Below are 17,840 nucleotides of genomic sequence, written 5' to 3' on the forward strand. Positions count from 1 at the left end.
CCCATCTTTCCTCTGGGATGTTGTTGTCGTTGGCTTCAGCAAAGAATGATTAACTTCGCAGTAGCTTGCATGTATGTAGTAACTTCTGTACTCGTGTCCAGATGATTGTAGTGATTATAGCGGCTGCTGGTTGTTCATTGTTCTTGTTCTTTGTATATTCCATAACTTTCTGCATATCTAAGTTCAGTTGTTCCGTCTTCCTTTTCCAGATGTTTCCTGCTGCTTGGGTGAAAGCTTTCTTGAAGACTGCAGCCTTTTCTTGAAGCTCAGACACACACACAGAGACACACAGACACTCACAGAGACACACACAGACACACACACCCCACACTCCCCCACACACCCTCACACACAGACACCCTCACACACAGACACCCCCACAGACACACACCCCCACACACACCCACACACAGAGACACATCCACACACGCGAGCGCTGGAATGCGCACGAAATGACGATCGAAAAAATATCTACAGAGATTTATTCTCCGTCTGGAGGAAAGTGACGCCCCCCCCCACCTCTCACCCACATCGTCGTCTCACGCGCGACCAGCGACCACAGTCGCACATCATCAGGTACACACACACTCACACACACTCTCTCTCGTCTCTCACATAAACACACTCACTCACATATACACCCACACACTCACACACTTTCTCTCACACTCTCTCACTCTAACATAAGCACACACACAGTCTGACACAGACCCACAGATCCTCCTCCCCGTCACACACATTCTTCTCTACATGGGCGACACAAGGGCGGACTACTCTACCCGCCTTCTACTGTCTGATGACCCACGAGCGGCACTGACACGTGACGACTACCCAAGTCTGTCAAGTCACGCGTGACGACTGCCGTAGTCTGTCTTCCCGTCGCACGAGCGGATTTCAGCAAGAAAGTGACGTGTCACGTGGTTTGTAGCTGTCCGACACGAGCGACTTCCTGAGATGAGGAGACTGACTTCCCTCCCCTGCCACTGTGAGTGCACGCGCTCCGGTGACCCCAAGGTCACAGACATGACGTCATCACAGACTCGATGACGTTGCTATAGAAATGTCAGCATCGCCGTTATCAGAAGATGACTGTTTATTTATGTGGTAATGACGCTTGTGTCGAGGTCCATCGATGCCACTGTCAGTGTCAGTGTCACAGACCAGTCGGTGGCCAAAAGGCCAGAAGGTCAAGGACACAACGTAGTGGCGGCTCACTCAGGTGTCAAGGCCACATGTCAACAAGAACCGCTACAACCTTGTGTGTTGTTGATGCTGGAGGAACACTCAAGGCTAGCGACTGCCATCTTCGTCAGTTGTAGAACTTGGTAAGTAGGTGGAGCCTAAGTTGTAGGTGGCGCTGCCAGCGCCTTCCTTACTCACGTAGACGATGGGCAGACGTTTGCATAGGAAACAACAACAACAGCAACAACAACAGCAGCAGCTTCACGGAGCTGCAGTGGAGCGATCAGAGAGCCAGCCGCACATTGTCCTGTTCCTCGCTTTGAAATGATTGCACGTGAGCAGCCAACAGTCACGGCTACCTGTGTGTTTACCTGTGTGTTTACCTGTCCACTCAAGACACACTCGGGAAGACACAAGTCTTTGATCGGTGACACGACCTTTCACATTTCCGGCTGCTGCAGCATAACGGCCTCACTGACAGTCTGACAGCGGAAGCGACTTTCAAAGAGCTTCACCTTCTGACACTGACATGGCAGTGCCATCAGACGCTGTCCCTGCTGCTCGCTGTCAGTGTCATTTCGCTGTCTCCTGCTGTCAGTCAGTCACAGTGCCATCAGATGAGCTCTTTGCTGCCTCGCCGTCTGGCCAGGGCCGCCATGTCACGTGACGTCTTCATGGAGCCCGTGCGCGGCCGGAAGTAGTTCTCCAAGAAGACATCGCTGTCCTCGGCTTCATCGTCGCTGTGGTCGTTGAGCATGGTGACGCTGGAGGACGTGCGCACAGCGTAGGTCTCCAGGGGGAAGTCCATCTGGTCAGGAAGCTGCAGACGCGTGGCGGCACTGCAGTCGGGCTGACAGCTTCCGTTGCAGAGCGCGGGGCCGGGTGGCGAGACGAAGGCCGCAGTCACGGGGTAGCTGGGGTCGTGGGGTCTGGGCCTGCGAAGCGAGCTGATGGAGTCCTGGATGTCAAAGAACTGGCGTTTGAGCAGAATGTCGTGTTGCCGCAACATGATCTGAAAAACACAGCAGCAAGGTCAAGGCCAGATATAGCCAGAGTCAGGGTTAGCTGCCCTAACATGCAGCATAGCTGACATAGCTAACATAGCTAACTTAGCCAGCATCCAGCTTAGCTAATGCAGATGCTAAGTGAAGAGAAGCAAGAGGTCAGAGGACATGGAATAATCTGACGTCAGCGTCAACAGACATCAAACAGCATCAGGAGATTTTGAATGACGTGAAGTCAGTGGACACAACGGCCATGATCATCAGCGTGACCACGGCAGCCATGACCCAGTGAACACAGCTCAGACAGGAACAAGACAGTGAACACAGAGCAAGACAGTGAACACAGCTCACACGACACAGAGCAAGACAGTGAACAGAAGCATCACGAGGCCAAGCCACGCCCACGTTTGCACACGACACATAAGCACCAGACGTCACTGACCAGTTCTTGTTTGATCCACAAGATGGCGGTCATGAGGTCGGTCAGTCGGTCGGACAGCGAGTCCCTCAGCGGAGTGTGACCTGGCTGGATGCTGATCTTGCGCATGCGTGCTGGGATGCCGCTGGTTCCCATGGCGGCCTTCTCGTATCGCCTTGGCAACTTGACGTGGCCCGGCAGACTGGCATGGCGGACAGGAATGACGCCATTCAGCATCTCGCGCTCATCCATGGCCCCGTCACACACCGCGCATGCGCTGCACACAGTGACGTCACAGTTCACATAGCATGGTGCTGTCTGAGGGATTCATGAGGGACGGCGGGAGGAGAATGACAGTTACATGTGTCAAGTTAGCGGGGATGACATGGCGATGACATGGTTAGACACATGACTAACAACTGTCTCTTCGGCTGGTTGTTGATCTATTGTCTTATTAGCATTCCTTCCGTGTGTCTTTGGTGACACGTGTGCTGTCAGTGACGTGATTGAGAGCCGTGTGTCACTGTTAGTGACGTGATTGAGAGCTGTGTGTCACTGTCACAGACGTGTGCTGTCAGTGACGTGATTGAGAGCCGTGTGTCACTGTCAGTGATGTGATTGAGAGCCGTGTGTCATTGTCAGTGATGTGATTGAGAGCCGTGAGTCATTGTCAGTGACGTGATTGAGAGCCGTGAGTCATTGTCAGTGACGTGATTGAGAGCACACCCGGCCACACACTGCGTGTACTGACAGTGACACAAACACTTACTAACGTATGTATATCAAGAGTAAAGGAGACATTCAGTTTGTACAAACAACTCGAGATACAAAAATACGACTACCGCATCTTTCCATAAATATACACATGTAGGTATACAGGTATCTACCACACAGGTAAACATACAGGTGTTGGGTATACAGGTACACAGCACAAGTACAGACACATGTACACGTCTACAGACACACCGACAACTAGGTGGACGTAAGGATATCAATGTACACGTGTACACAAATGTGCGAACATCGATGCACCTGTAGACAGGTGTACACAAATGGCGCAGACACATTATCGGGGCTACACGTCACACAGTATCGGGGCTACACGTCACACATTATCGGGGCTACACGTCACACAGTATCGGGGCTACACGTCACACATTATCGGGGCTACACGTCACACAGTATCAGGGCTACACGTCAGACATTATCGGGGCTACATGTCACACATTATCGGGGCTACACGTCAGACATTATCGGGGCTACATGTCACACATTATCCGGGCTACACGTCACACATTATCGGGGCTACATGTCACACATCATCGGGGCTACACGTCACACATTATCGGGGCTACACGTCACACATTATCGGGGCTACACGTCACACATTATCGGGGCTACATGTCACACATTATCGGGGCTACACGTCACACATTATCCGTGCTACAGCCTGGCTGTGGTGTTGGTGAAGTGAGGTGTAGCAGCAAGAAACACCAGCACCTGTCACACGTGCACAGCACACAGCGCACTCCAGGTCACGTTGATCTGCACGTCACCGAGGGTCGCTGGTTCTCCAGAATGTAAGTCACGTAACATGAGGACCGGTGGGCCTGTCAAAAGACGTTTAGTGAAGCAAGAACCTTGTGGGCAGGTGGGCCTGTCAGTGGAGACACACACCTTCCGCTGAGCACACATCAGATGTGTGACGTGCACTGGTGTGTGACACCTCGGAGTCAAATGTGACATTGAGTCACCAGAGATCTGTCTGCGTTTGACATGACACGTCTGACTGCTGGCGTCTTCACACTATGACACCTGCACGCGTCACTGGGTCCTCGCTGACTCTAGGGGTGGCCCACACTGGGCCCACGTGACACTTACGTGTCTGATCTGGCAAGGCTGACAAGAGGTCCCATTGTTACCTGCCAAGGTAGAGAGGATAAACATTTATTACCTGGCAGCTCACTTCACACCTCCTAGGCCCTGACGTGGCGCAGCAACATCATCGCGTGACAGCAAGTGTGGAGCAGGTGAAAGTTGCAACAAGAGGAACAGGTGTGACATGCGGTTAGCGCCGTCACACACAAAACTGAGTGAAGCATAATTAGTGCTCGACAGGTGAGAGTACAGCTCGTCCACCTTCAGGTCGCCCATTGGACGGTCACGTGACCAGCCAACTGTCCACGAGGCAGGTTTTGCTGCAGGTTACGGACCAACGGGTAAATGCACGGAGTAGTTTATCCCTCGAGTACATCGATGACGGCCATGACACAAAGGCCAGGTGTGACTCGGGGTCTTGAAGCCAACACACGAGTAAACAACGCACGTTAGAACTGAGACAACAAACTGCATGCTGAGAGTAAACAACAAGTGTCAACAAAGCCCGAGCTCAGACTCCAGGCACGTTGAAGCCAGCACACTAGTAAACACGTAAACATGTCAACAAGACATCAATAATCAAACACGTCACGGCCCGCTGCGTCACGCTGCATTAATGATTTTCATTCACCAGGAAGTTTGTTAGCAAATATCAGCGTGGCCAGCCCCCTGCTGCCGGGTACAGGTGAGAAAAATGGCGGCCTGGCCACCTGGCGTGCAGTGTGCATTGTACAGGTGTGTGTGTATGTGTGTATGTGTGTATAGGTGTGTATATATAGGTGTGTATATATGTGTGTATGTGTGTATAGGTGTGTATAGGTGTGTGTTGTACAGGTGTTACAGGTGGTCAGTAAGGGATACCTGCATTGTAAGTACACGTGTACCTGTGGCGTATCTGGATGACTACCTGTCGTGTAAACGTACATCAGCTTGATCACAACAAAGCAACCTGTCCTATTACACGTCACCGTCCTCACTTGAGCCAGGTGTCGCAGGTAGGACCGTGTGATGAAGTTTGCATTACAGCTGTTACAGACCTGACTGTGACCGTGTAATGGGCTGTTACAGACACTGCTCACACACCTGACTGTGACCGTGTAATGTGCTGTTACAGACACTACTCACACACCTGTGATCGTGTAATGGGCTGCTACAGACACTACTCACACACCTGACTGTGACGGTGTAATGGGCTGTTACAGACACTACTCACACACCTGACTGTGACGGTGTAATGGGCTGTTACAGACACTACTCACACACCTGACTGTGACGGTGTAATGGGCTGTTACAGACACTACTCACACACCTGACTGTGACGGTGTAATGGGCTGTTACAGACACTACTCACACACCTGACTGTGACGGTGTAATGGGCTGTTACAGACCACTACTCACACACCTGACTGTGACCGTGTAATGGGCTGTTACAGACACTACTCACACACCTGACTGTGACCGTGTAATGGGCTGTTACAGACACTACTCACACACCTGACTGTGACCGTGTAATGGGCTGTTACAGACACTACTCACACACCTGACTGTGACCGTGTAATGGGCTGTTACAGACACTACTCACACACCTGTGACCGTGTAATGGGCTGTTACAGACACTACTCACACACCTGACTGTTCTACCGAAGTAAGATGACTGACAAGATGGCGGCAGGAGTGACGACTGTCGCTGACGTTACATTCCATGCTGTGGTTGGACAACAAGGCCTTTGTAGTCCGCAAAGCCGCTGCACCCACAATGCACCTGACAGTTGCCTCTACAGCTGACCCCACCTTCAATGTGGGGGGTGAGGTGCTGTAGGTGTAACAAGGGTCCTCGTTGTCCTGGTGTCAAAGACGAGTGAAGCTGTTGTCACCGTCAATACAAACAAACGTGTTGACACCAACACTAGCGACATGACACTCACTGGGGGAGGACTGCCATCAGTCGTGCGTGGCGTCACTTGGCGAGATCGATCCTCTGTGGTCCTCAGGCCTGGAGTGTGGTTACAGTGACGTGATCATACAGGTTGGAGTGTGGTTACCGTGACGTGATCATACAGGTTGGAGTGTGGTTACAGTGATGTGGTCCTGCAGGCTAGCGTGTGGTTACACTGGTTGTAATATGGTTACAGTGACGTGGTCCTGTAGGTCTGCAGTATGTTACAGTGACGTGGTCCTGTAGGTCTGCAGTATGTTACAGTGACGTGGTCCTACAGGTTGTAGTATACTTACGCCGGTGTGGTCCTGTAGGTGTGGAGGATCTGGTCCTTCAAGCAACAACACGTCTGGAGGGTTGAGGCGTCTCCAGGGCCTGGAATGATCCTTCACGACTGGCACTGGAGGGGACTGCGGGTGTACAAGCGCCCCCTGGCAGCCTGACAGATGGAGGGGGGGGGGTGATCGACGAGGTACCCCGGGTGTTGTTATCTCTGTCTTGTACTCATTTATTCCACAGCGGCGACAGAGCGGAATGACTTGTATGACAATGTATTAGCTGACAAAGTCCACACTGCAGTCAATGAGCCACTCACAGAAGGGAAGACAACTGTTGGAGGGAGGCTGGGGGTGGGGGAGAGTGAGAGAGAGAAAGAGAGCGGGTGGGGAGAGGGAGGGATACAGCAGACGAGAGTGCTTTCACGGGGGGTATCATCAATAAGACCACCTTAGTTCCTCCAATCGTTCACGTGGAATGGTGAATCACACTCTGTGGCCACCTCGCTAATCCAACATCCAATGGGCTGACAGAATCGCCAGCGACATGCGCAGTGACATGCGCAGTGCTGGGACTTTACTCGCAGCCTGTAGCTTCGTGTCATCTCCTTGTACCCTACTCTCCTCTCTCCTTCCGCCTCCACCCCCTAATATTTATTTCCGTCTGACCCACAAGCCATTAGTCACTGACCTCACTGTGTCACTGTTGGTAAGCACACACACACACAAACACATAAACAAACAAACAATGCACTGTGACCCTGTCACACAGGTACACAGCAAAGACAAGGCTGACCTACAGGCAGCACCTACTTGACCCCTAGTGACCCCCCATCACATACTGCCACGTAGTAAACAGAAGACAGCAGCGGGAGGGAGACTTTGTAAAGATGCAAAATACATTTAAATACATTGTCGTACAAATTATTTGGTTGATCTCTCTCGGTGTGATGTCAACGTGTCACGTGACCGTCTTCTTGTAATCAAAAGCAGTCAACGCTCTCTACAGAAAGTTCACGGAGCTTGGAGACGACTTTCGTCAACGTGACCTCTAACCCCTTGTCGACGACAGCATTGAGTTGTTGGCTGATGCCTCTACAGTGTGTATACACCTGATGCCTCTACAGTGTGTATATACACCTGATGTATATACACCTCTACAGTGTGTATATACGTCCTGGTGCCTCTACAGTGTGTATATACGTCCTGGTGCCTCTACAGTGTGTATATACGTCCTGGTGCCTCTACAGTGTGTATATACGTCCTGGTGCCTCTACAGTGTGTATATACGTCCTGGTGCCTCTACAGTCAGCGGCCCGGTGGCGCAACGGTTAGCGCCTGTCACCAATACAGTGAAGGTTGGCTGCCTAGAGTTCGTTTCTCATCTCGGGCATGCTGTACTTTCTCTGCACGTGGCATCTGTTTACAGGGCTGGCTGCTTGCCGTAATATAGCCTTAGTTGCTGGCACGGCGTAAAACACCACTGCCCCCCCCCCCCCGCCTCTACAGTGTGTATACACCTGATGCTCTACAGTGTGTATATACGTCCTATGCTCTACAGTCTGTCTACACGTCCTATGCCTCTACAGTCAGTATGCAGGTTTTCACACCTGTTTATCCCAGCATGCCACGGGGTTTACCAGCCTCAGGTATCAGGAGGAGCAGCGAGGGTTTCCACACCTGACTGCACTGCCCCCCCCCCCACCGCGCAGCCAGACCACCATCCTCTCCCCCGGCCCCCAAAGCCTCAGGTAGTCGTCGTGTGCTATTTATAGACGCCTACCATCCACCTACATCTTGTATATCATCCGTAGGAAATCATTTTGTGTAGACGTCATCACTTCAGCTGTAGACGTCATGACTTGAGGTGTAGACGCCGTGACGTCACTATACCAGGTGTATATGGAGCGTGGCCGCCGCCTGTTTGACAATGTTGTCCTGCTTGTGTACCTGTCTTACCAGCGACACGATCTGTTCACACAGCAACAGCAACAACAACAACAACAACAACAACAACAACAACATTACAGTCGCATCATCAACTGTAACATCAGTTGCCAGGTGACGTACAGGTAGGTGTCGACTGGGACCACGTCTCGTACCTGCGAACAGACTCCCACCTGTGGAAGTTTACTGGGGCGTGTCTTAGTCCCCCCCCCCTCTTCTCTCCAGGTAGGGGGTGGGGTGGGTGGCGGAGAGGATGAGGACAAAGGTGAAATAAAACTTTTGTTGGTTTCACGCCCGAGGTGTTGTGCGTCACTAGCCGTCCTCTCCTCCACTGGCTGGCCTGCCCTCCGTCATGGCGACGTGCAGCGGCTGACGGGGACAGCCCCCAGCTCCGCATCAACCATCCATAAACTGACACGCGCCTACATCCTCATCACCTACTCCACACAAACACAGAAGGAGGAAAAAGCGAACAACGGCTGTAAAAAAGGGTAAAGGTCATCCCCCAACTTCTCTTCTTTTTAAGGTCATGGGGGTGAGGTGTTAGAGGCCACGCTCCTGTCGGGGTCAGATGTTTGTGAGGTCAGATATTCATGAGGGCGGCGCACATCTCCTCTCTCCTCCCTCTCTCCTCCCAGCCCTCTCCTCTTTGTCAGTTCACGCAGCAAAGTTGACTGGGGAAAAGTTTTCTGCGTTACACGGGTATCGAACCGGCCATCTTCCGAGTTGGGATGCCAGTGCTCCAACATCGAAGCTGTCCGCTTCCCCAAAAGCTCTTCCTGTTGTTGATGAAAAGAAAACGACGAATAAACACATTTATCTGACAAACAAACTGTGTCTGTCTGTCTGCCCCCGATATTGTAGGTTAGCTCCCACCATGGGGCTGCTTGAGGCCGGGTCAGACGACGATGTTATCCAGCAACAGGTCAGACGACGATGTTTACCAGTAGGTCAGACGACGATGAAGATGTTTACCAGTAGGTCAGACATAAACGATGTCTAGCGGCAGGTCCAACCACAAAGGTGAGGTGACATGTATCCCGGGTACATTGTACATTGTACATGGCGATGCACAGCTCAGCTGGCGGTCTTTCTCAACTGGACTGGGAGGATATTTGAGCGAGTGAGTACAGAGTACAGAGTACAGAGTACAGAGTATAGACTACTGAGTACAGAGTATGAACCCAACTCACTGCCTGTCAAGGGGAATATTCCCCTGCAGCAGGTCGCACTACAAGCCGTCACACGGCCTGCATTTCACTCGCCAACCAGACCTTAGTTCTCCTGCACTCACGTGACTGGGTGGTGTGGGTGCAGCAGCCCCGGGGGACGGAATACAGTTACAGGCTGTTCTATCATATTGTGTGAACAGACACACAAACACACACAAACACACACAAACACACACACACACACACAAACACACACAAACACACACACACAAACCCGTCTCCCCTAACAAACATTTTGCTGTCAAGTGTCTTCTTCAACGTTTGGTCTTCATTCCTGTGAGCACGTGTGACGTGTGAAGACAACGACTGCATTACCTGTACAGTAACCCAGGTACAGAGGTGTACAATGTTACTCAGCAACCCGAGTACAATGGTGTGCATGCTGTACAATAACCCAGGTACAGTGGTGTACGTGTTGTACAGTGTACAGTAACCCGAGTACAGTTGTGTACAATGCTATACAGTGTACAGTAACCCGAATACAGTTGTGTACAATGCTGTACAGTGTATAGTAACCTGAGTACAGTTGTGTACGTGTTGTACAGTGTACAGTAACCCGAGTACAGTTGTGTACAATGCTATACAGTGTACAGTAACCCGAATACAGTTGTGTACAATGCTGTACAGTGTATAGTAACCTGAGTACAGTTGTGTACGTGTTGTACAGTGTACAGTAACCCGAGTACAGTTGTGTACAATGCTATACAGTGTACAGTAACCCGAATACAGTTGTGTACAATGCTGTACAGTGTATAGTAACCTGAGTACAGTTGTGTACGTGTTGTACAGTGTACAGTAACCCGAGTACAGTTGTGTACAATGCTATACAGTGTACAGTAACCCGAATACAGTTGTGTACAATGCTGTACAGTGTATAGTAACCTGAGTACAGTTGTGTACGTGTTGTACAGTGTACAGTAACCCGAGTACAGTTGTGTACAATGCTGTACAGTAACTCGCTTGGTGGTGTACACGTGGGTCGCTGTACACGAACATGCAAGGTGGTGTCCAGTGCTATGCTATACAGTAAAGATAAACTATATGTACACGTGCAGAACACTGTGAGTAATAAAGTACAGTATGTACACAGCGAACACAACACAGTAACATGTACAGTGGTGTAAGTACATACAGCACACTAGGTGATAACATGTACAGCGGTGTACACACATTAACATACAGTAACATGTACAGTGGTGTACACACAGAACACTAGGTGATAACATGTACAGCGGTGTACACTCAGTAACATAAGTAACATGCAAGGTGGTGTACACACAGAACACTATGCGATAACATGTACAGTGGTGTACACACATTAACATACAGTAACATGTACAGTGGTGTACACACAGTAACATACAGTAACATGTACAGCGGCGTACACACAGCACCATAAGTAACATGCAAGGTGGTGTACACACAGAACACTATGCGATAACATGTACAGTGGTGTACACTCAGTAACATAAGTAACATGTACAGTGGTGTACACACAGTAACATATACAGCAGTGTACACACAGTACCATACAGTAACATTCAAGGTGTACACTGTCTCTATCACATGTACTGTGGTGTAACGGTGTAACGGTGTAACGTGTAACGTGTACTCTGTACACAAACAGAGGAACAAGAGAGAGCACGCGCGGTGTGCTGTACAGTAGGAGAGTACAGACGGAGGTGACGTACAATGCCGGAGGCAGGAGGTTCCAGACCTGAGCTTACCGTTCATGATCCCAAGGTCGACAAGCCGGCCACCACGTCTACACCAGTACAACCACCACAGCCACCACCACAGCCACCACACACACAGCAGCCTTGGTGCGGCGCCACGCGGGAGCAGACGATCAGACGAGCTCCCACGGACAGACGATGTTGCAAGTGCGTGCAGCAGTCACAGCAGCAGCAGCAACAGCAGCCAGCGCGTGTCGGGCAGTGACGCTCGCGGCCGCCGCACACATCAACAGCAAACACGCGGCGAGCGCTGGCCCACACCAGCAACCACGACCACAACCACAACCACTCGCTGAGCGCCCGGCGCCCGCCGTCTGCTGGTATAGCGGGGTGTCGCTAGAGGGCGCTCTGTGTAAGACCGTGCGATGACGTATGCGATACGTCACGATAACTGACGAGATGTCACAATACGTCACGCTACATCACGCTACATCGAGATAACAGACGAGATGTCACAATACGTCACGCTACATCGCGATAACACGCGAGATGTCGAGATAGAAGAAAGATGGCGGTAGGCTGGATGCTAAGTGGAGATGACCGTCCCTCGGTGTACAACACACGTGGTCAGTACACGTCACTCCACTGACAGCAGCACACGACACACGTGTGTAGACATAAATACTCACAGCTACGTAATGTATATGAGATGATAGTACTAGAGATGTATAGTATGTGCACGTCACACTACTGTATACGCACTTTCATACTGTGTAGAGCACTCTATACTGTAATGTACACTATGTGTGCTCTATATGCACTCTACACGTACTCTACACGTATACTACACCACTCTATATGTACTATGAGAGTGCACACTATGCGACACTACTCTAAACATTCTCTACACATATTCTATATTGTACTCTATATGTACCATACACTACTTTATACACATGTACTGCACTCTATATGTACTATACACTACTTTATATACTCTATATGTACTATACACTACTTTATACACATGTACTGTACTCTATATGTACTATACACTACTTTATACACATGTACTGTACTCTATATGTACTATACCATACTACACCTACTACACTATACACTACCTCATATGTACTGTAAGATACTCTACATTCTACAATACACTACACGCGCTATGTGATGCACTATACCTGTACTTTACACAGAGTGCACGTGTACTAAACGTAAGTACAGTACGTATGTACTCCACATGTACTCAGTCGGAGGCAGCAGTTATCTCCCCCAGGCACCAGGATGCCAGGATAAGCGCGGCGCTGTGGATGTCTGGCAAGATTTCTACCCACACCCTGCCCTGCACACCCCAGGTACCTGGCATCTACCCACACCCCCTCCACACGCCTCCAGTCACTACCACTCCACCACCTCCCCCCGGTGACGCAGGCAGGCCCTGTCAGCTCTCCAACTGCCTCTGGCGGCCATATTGATTTCTCTCCTACATCTCTACCCTCCACTCACCCCGAGACCGCCCCTACAGCAGCACAGTCTTGGTGGGTGGCCAACATACTCTACAGTAGCCAGCAGCAGCGAGACAGCGGGTATCTACTAGACCGACATAGACAGCGGGTATCTACTAGACCGACATAGACAGCGGGTATCTACTAGACCGACATAGACAGCGGGTATCTACTAGACCGACACAGGACAGCGGGTATCTACTAGACCGACACAGGACAGCGGGTATCTACTAGACCGACACAGCAGCTAGACAGCGGGTATCTACTAGACCGACACAGGACAGCGGGTATCTACTAGACCGACATAGACAGCGGGTATCTACTAGACCGACACAGGACAGCGGGTATCTACTAGACCGACACAGGACAGCGGGTATCTACTAGACCGACACAGCAGCTAGACAGCGGGTATCTACTAGACCGACACAGGACAGCGGGTATCTACTAGACCGACATAGACAGCGGGTATCTACTAGACCGACATAGACAGCGGGTATCTACTAGACCGACATAGACAGCGGGTATCTACTAGACCGACACAAGATAGCGGGTATCTACTAGACCGACACAGGACAGCGGGTATCTACTAGACCGACACAAGATAGCGGGTATCTACTAGACCGACACAGCAGCTAGACAGCGGGTATCTACTAGACCGACATAGACAGCGGGTATCTACTAGACCGACACAGCAGGTATCTACTAGACTGAGACAGCAGCTAGACAGCGGGTATCTACTAGACCGACACGAGACAGCAGGTATCTACTAGACCGACATAGACAGCGGGTATCTACTAGACTGAGACATCAGCTAGACTGATAGGGTATCTACTATGGGGGAACTACTAGACTGAACCAAGCGTACAGGACCGTGACGTCACATGACACAAGTGCTTTGTAGCGCACAGGACCGTGACGTGTAGTCTTGCGACTGTGACACCGGACCACCCATTCTCGTCTCAATTTGACGTCATGGGCAGCTGTCGGCATGCGGTACAAAATAAAAGAAAAACTCAGGAAAAAGGAAGAAAGTCGATGTAAATGTCAGAGTGACGTGTTACGGGATATAATTATTGTCGGAGTGACGTCATCTATTTTTCAGGACGGTGGTCTACATGTTATAATAGACAGACTTCCTCATTGGAAGACTGCTCTCGCCATCTTGCAATGACGCATGCGCACGAGCAGTTCCTCACGAGTCATATCGGGTCTGAGGTAGTCACGTGATGCTGTCTCCAGGAAACCTGAGCAATGCAGAGAGTTCACTCCCCTGCTGGTCACGCACAGGACATTACAGGGTTCCTACAGGTCGTGGCGGTGGTGGCGGTGGTGGTGGGTTGGAGGGGGGGGGGCAGGGGCAGGTGGGAGGTGGTGTAGACGGTGTTGGAGGACTTGTGAGCAGACGACAAAGCGACACGGTGTTTGTTGTCACGCAACAACATCTCAGTGGGGAGTAAACAACAGCCACACGCACTAAACAACAACAATGTCCGGTATGTAGCCCGGTCTACTCGATGGCAGCAGAGTTGATGTGGAAAGATGCCGTGACCTCCCAGGTCACAGGTCACGTGACAGGAGGGAGAGACGACAAGCGATGAGTATCACGAAGTATTGTCGCCGCCCACAGACTCCACAGGAATGTTGTCCTCCATCACGACCAGACACCACAGGCGCCCACAGCCTCCACCACCGCCAGATCCGTCAACATCGTGAAATGGCCGCCAGCCTCGCTGTTCACATTATGCAGCTGACCTGTGACCTTTAATGTGAAATATACAGAACTGTGACCTTTACCTTACAGCTGACCTGTGACCCTCCTATAACATTACACAACTGAACTGTGACCATCCCTGTGGCTGTGTGTGTGACAGAGATTGGCTGGAGTACAAGCTGACTGTCCTACAAGTGTTACACCAGCCACCCACTGTAAAGGTCATCCATCAGACCATCATGGCGATGTTTACGCACGCGCTGTTGCCGTCACGTTGCCATCACGTTGCCGAGGGCCTATTTTCCTCTCGTCACGACATTTCAATTTCTCGACATTTCACCGTCACGTGACACCTGAGCCGGAAACACAGGCCTTATCAAAGGTCAAGGACATGACGTACGTCAACTGCCATGAGAACCTGGGCGGCCTGTGACGTTTCCGCCTGCTGCATGAATGGGGAAGTAACCCACACACAGCGTAGAGGACCTGGTCAGTGACATGACAGATGTCGCTAGTGCACGTCACAGTAGTACAGGGAGAAGAGGTTGACCTTCATTAACCTCCAGAGCATTGATGGTGGCGCCACTAGGTCACGTCTCTTCTCACTGCTGACCGCATTATCTCTGTCACGACTCTCCTGGTTGCTGACACCGGTGTTCTTACATCAATGGCGCCATGACACACAATCTGACAGTGACATGTCAGTCCACCCATGACGCACAATCTGACAGTGACATGTCAGTCCACCCATGACACACAATCTCACAGTGACATGTCAGTCCACTCCTAATCCACAATCTGACAGTGACATACCTGTCCACCATTTGACGCACAACGTCAAGCACCCACAGGTGACGTTTCGCCGACAGGGTAGTCAAGTCCGCCATGCTTACCACAATAGTGTACGTTACGTTGTGCTGTGTTCGTGCACGTGTACAGGTGTCACTAACGGTTACAGACACCTGCCACTGACAGCAGCAGGTAGACAAACTCACCAACAATGCCAGCAAGCGGTCGGCTGAGCTTCTGTCTTCATGGAACGTTACACACCCTGACATGTCTTCTGACCACGACACGCGGCCGACCGCACAAACCTGCAAGACACCAATGAACTGTCAATACACGACACATCCACAAGGTGTGACGCACACAACACTGTCAGCCACTGACCCTGGCAATAGCTGACACTCACCTGATGTGACGCACACAACACTGTCAGCCACTGACCCTGGCAATAGCTGACACTCACCTGATGTGACGCACACAACACTGTCAGCCACTGACCCTAGCAATAGCTGACACTCACCTGATGTGACGCACACAACACTGTCAGCCACTGACCCTGGCAATAGCTGACACTCACCTGATGTGACGAACACAACACCGCTCAGGTACAAAGCTTGCAGGTAGCTAACAACGACACATCGTGATGCACAACACTTAGCACTTAGCATAGATGGCTACAACCAACAAGTGACAGAGTGGTAGAAACACGTCACAGAACAAGACAGCTGTAGCATTATTTAATACGTCACCACGCGACCCTCCCAGGGCAGCCAGGGGCAACACAGCACCTCCTCACCTCCACCAAGCGTCGTGTGGGCTGCTGGCGGCGAAGTGGGGGGAGAGACGAGGATGGAGAGTGTGCGTGGGGGGGGGGGTGTGGTGAGATGGAAGGTGTGTGGGGGCGGGGAGAGAGGGAGTAGCCGATATGACACTGACAAGACAGGTCACAGGTCACACGCAGCATCCCAGTCGACTTTCGCTCTTTGGTTCCTTCCCCCAGCCCCGCACTGCCACCCTAGCTGGCGGCAAATAAAGCTGATGTCACGTCACCACCTGCGCTACGTCACGTCACGTAATATCGCCACTGACGGACAGCAACTAGTCTGTAACATTTCACCGACTGCTACATCTACTTCACACAAACTATGTAACATTTCACCGACTGCTACATCTACTTCACACAAACTATGTAACATTTCACCGACTGCTACATCTACTTCACACAAACTATGTAACATTTCACCGACTGCTACATCTACTTCACACCAACTATGTAACATTTCACCGACTGCTACATCTACTTCACACCAACTATGTAACATTTCACCGACTGCTACATCTACTTCACACCAACTATGTAACATTTCACCGACTGCTACATCTACTTCACACCAACTATGTAACATTTCACCGACTGCTCACTTTACATGAGTCCGACTAAAGCTACAATCACACCGACAGCTCTTGATATTACACTGACTACTACATCCACGTGACACCGACTACTTCTACACGTTAAGTGATGCGCGGTCGGCGAAACACTACTCACTCAATAAAGCACGAGAAACTGAGTTCTCTACACACGCACGAACACGCACACGAACACACACACGCACACGAACACGCACACGAACACGCACACGAACACACACCACTAAACTCAAGAGAGATTTGACACATATTTTTGACACTATGACACATACTGAGTGACGCCACACGCTGAAATCAACTGCCACAAGACGTTACCACGTGAGCTGACCCCTGACCCTGACACCCAGTAAAGCTACAGACGACTGACCTCTGGCCTCGCCTTCAGCCGGGTGCTTGCACGTTGGCTGGCCTGGCTACCCGGACGCTCGTGGTGCCTGCTGCTGTAGTCGGGTGGAGAAGATGTCTTGTAGATGCTGGCGGCAGGTGGCGCTGCTGGCATCGCGCGCGTTTAAATTTGAAGCGTGCAGCGCGTGAGAGGGGTTTGGGGGTATGGGGGGGTGCACAAGACTGACATCCCTGTACCCCCTGCCTGCCTCCTCCCTCTGGAATGTTTTCGCCTTCTTCAAGCTGATCCCCCGCCTCACGGCCCCGCTGTTCCCGCCATACGCCAACCGTCGGCACGGAGGGTTCACCGTCAGGGTGTAGCTATGTAGGGCCTGCGATACGTGGCCTGGGTAATGTATCGATATTCTCTACAGTCTACACGGTGAGATCGTATGCTTCTACTTTACACAACACCTCTATCTCTCTCACACACATACACACAGACACACAGACACACTCACACACA

At 51.1% G+C, this 17,840-nt stretch overlaps 1 protein-coding gene across 7 annotated transcripts; it reads right to left on the bottom strand.

The window, feature by feature from the left end:
* Positions 1–382: 382 nt before the first annotated feature.
* Positions 383–17,530, bottom strand: LOC112574247. 7 transcript variants are annotated; one of them, XM_025255175.1, is made up of 4 exons: positions 17,358–17,530; positions 15,769–15,867; positions 2,629–2,881; positions 383–2,194 (listed from the first exon to the last, which is right to left on the bottom strand). In XM_025255175.1, the coding sequence occupies exons 2-4, from the start codon at positions 15,807–15,809 to the stop codon at positions 1,796–1,798; spliced, it is 693 nt and encodes a 230-aa protein (XP_025110960.1). In that variant the 5' UTR covers positions 15,810–15,867; positions 17,358–17,530; the 3' UTR covers positions 383–1,795. The 7 variants fall into 7 exon arrangements, with proteins under 7 accessions (XP_025110960.1, XP_025110961.1, XP_025110964.1 ...); XM_025255176.1 differs by lacking the exons at positions 15,769–15,867; positions 17,358–17,530 and adding exons at positions 6,408–6,475; positions 6,715–7,783 and having other exon boundaries at positions 384–2,194; XM_025255179.1 differs by lacking the exon at positions 15,769–15,867 and having other exon boundaries at positions 385–2,194; positions 17,358–17,513.
* Between the last annotated feature and the right edge of the window lie 310 nt (positions 17,531–17,840).

Source organism: Pomacea canaliculata, linkage group LG10, assembly GCF_003073045.1.
Source record: "Pomacea canaliculata isolate SZHN2017 linkage group LG10, ASM307304v1, whole genome shotgun sequence".
In the NCBI taxonomy this organism is placed as follows: domain Eukaryota; kingdom Metazoa; phylum Mollusca; class Gastropoda; order Architaenioglossa; family Ampullariidae; genus Pomacea; species Pomacea canaliculata.

What these genes read in the sequence shown, in the direction of transcription:
- LOC112574247 (XM_025255175.1), bottom strand. Translation starts at nt 15,809, where the DNA reads ATGAAGACAGAAGCTCAGCCGACCGCTTGCTGGCATTGTTG. An exon ending in ACCGCTTGCTGGCATTGTTG is followed by an intron (nt 2,882 to 15,768) that starts GTGAGTTTGTCT and finishes CACTGTGTGCAG; the next exon opens with CGCATGCGCGGTGTGTGACG. An exon ending in TGTGGATCAAACAAGAACTG is followed by an intron (nt 2,195 to 2,628) that starts GTCAGTGACGTC and finishes TGTGTTTTTCAG; the next exon opens with ATCATGTTGCGGCAACACGA.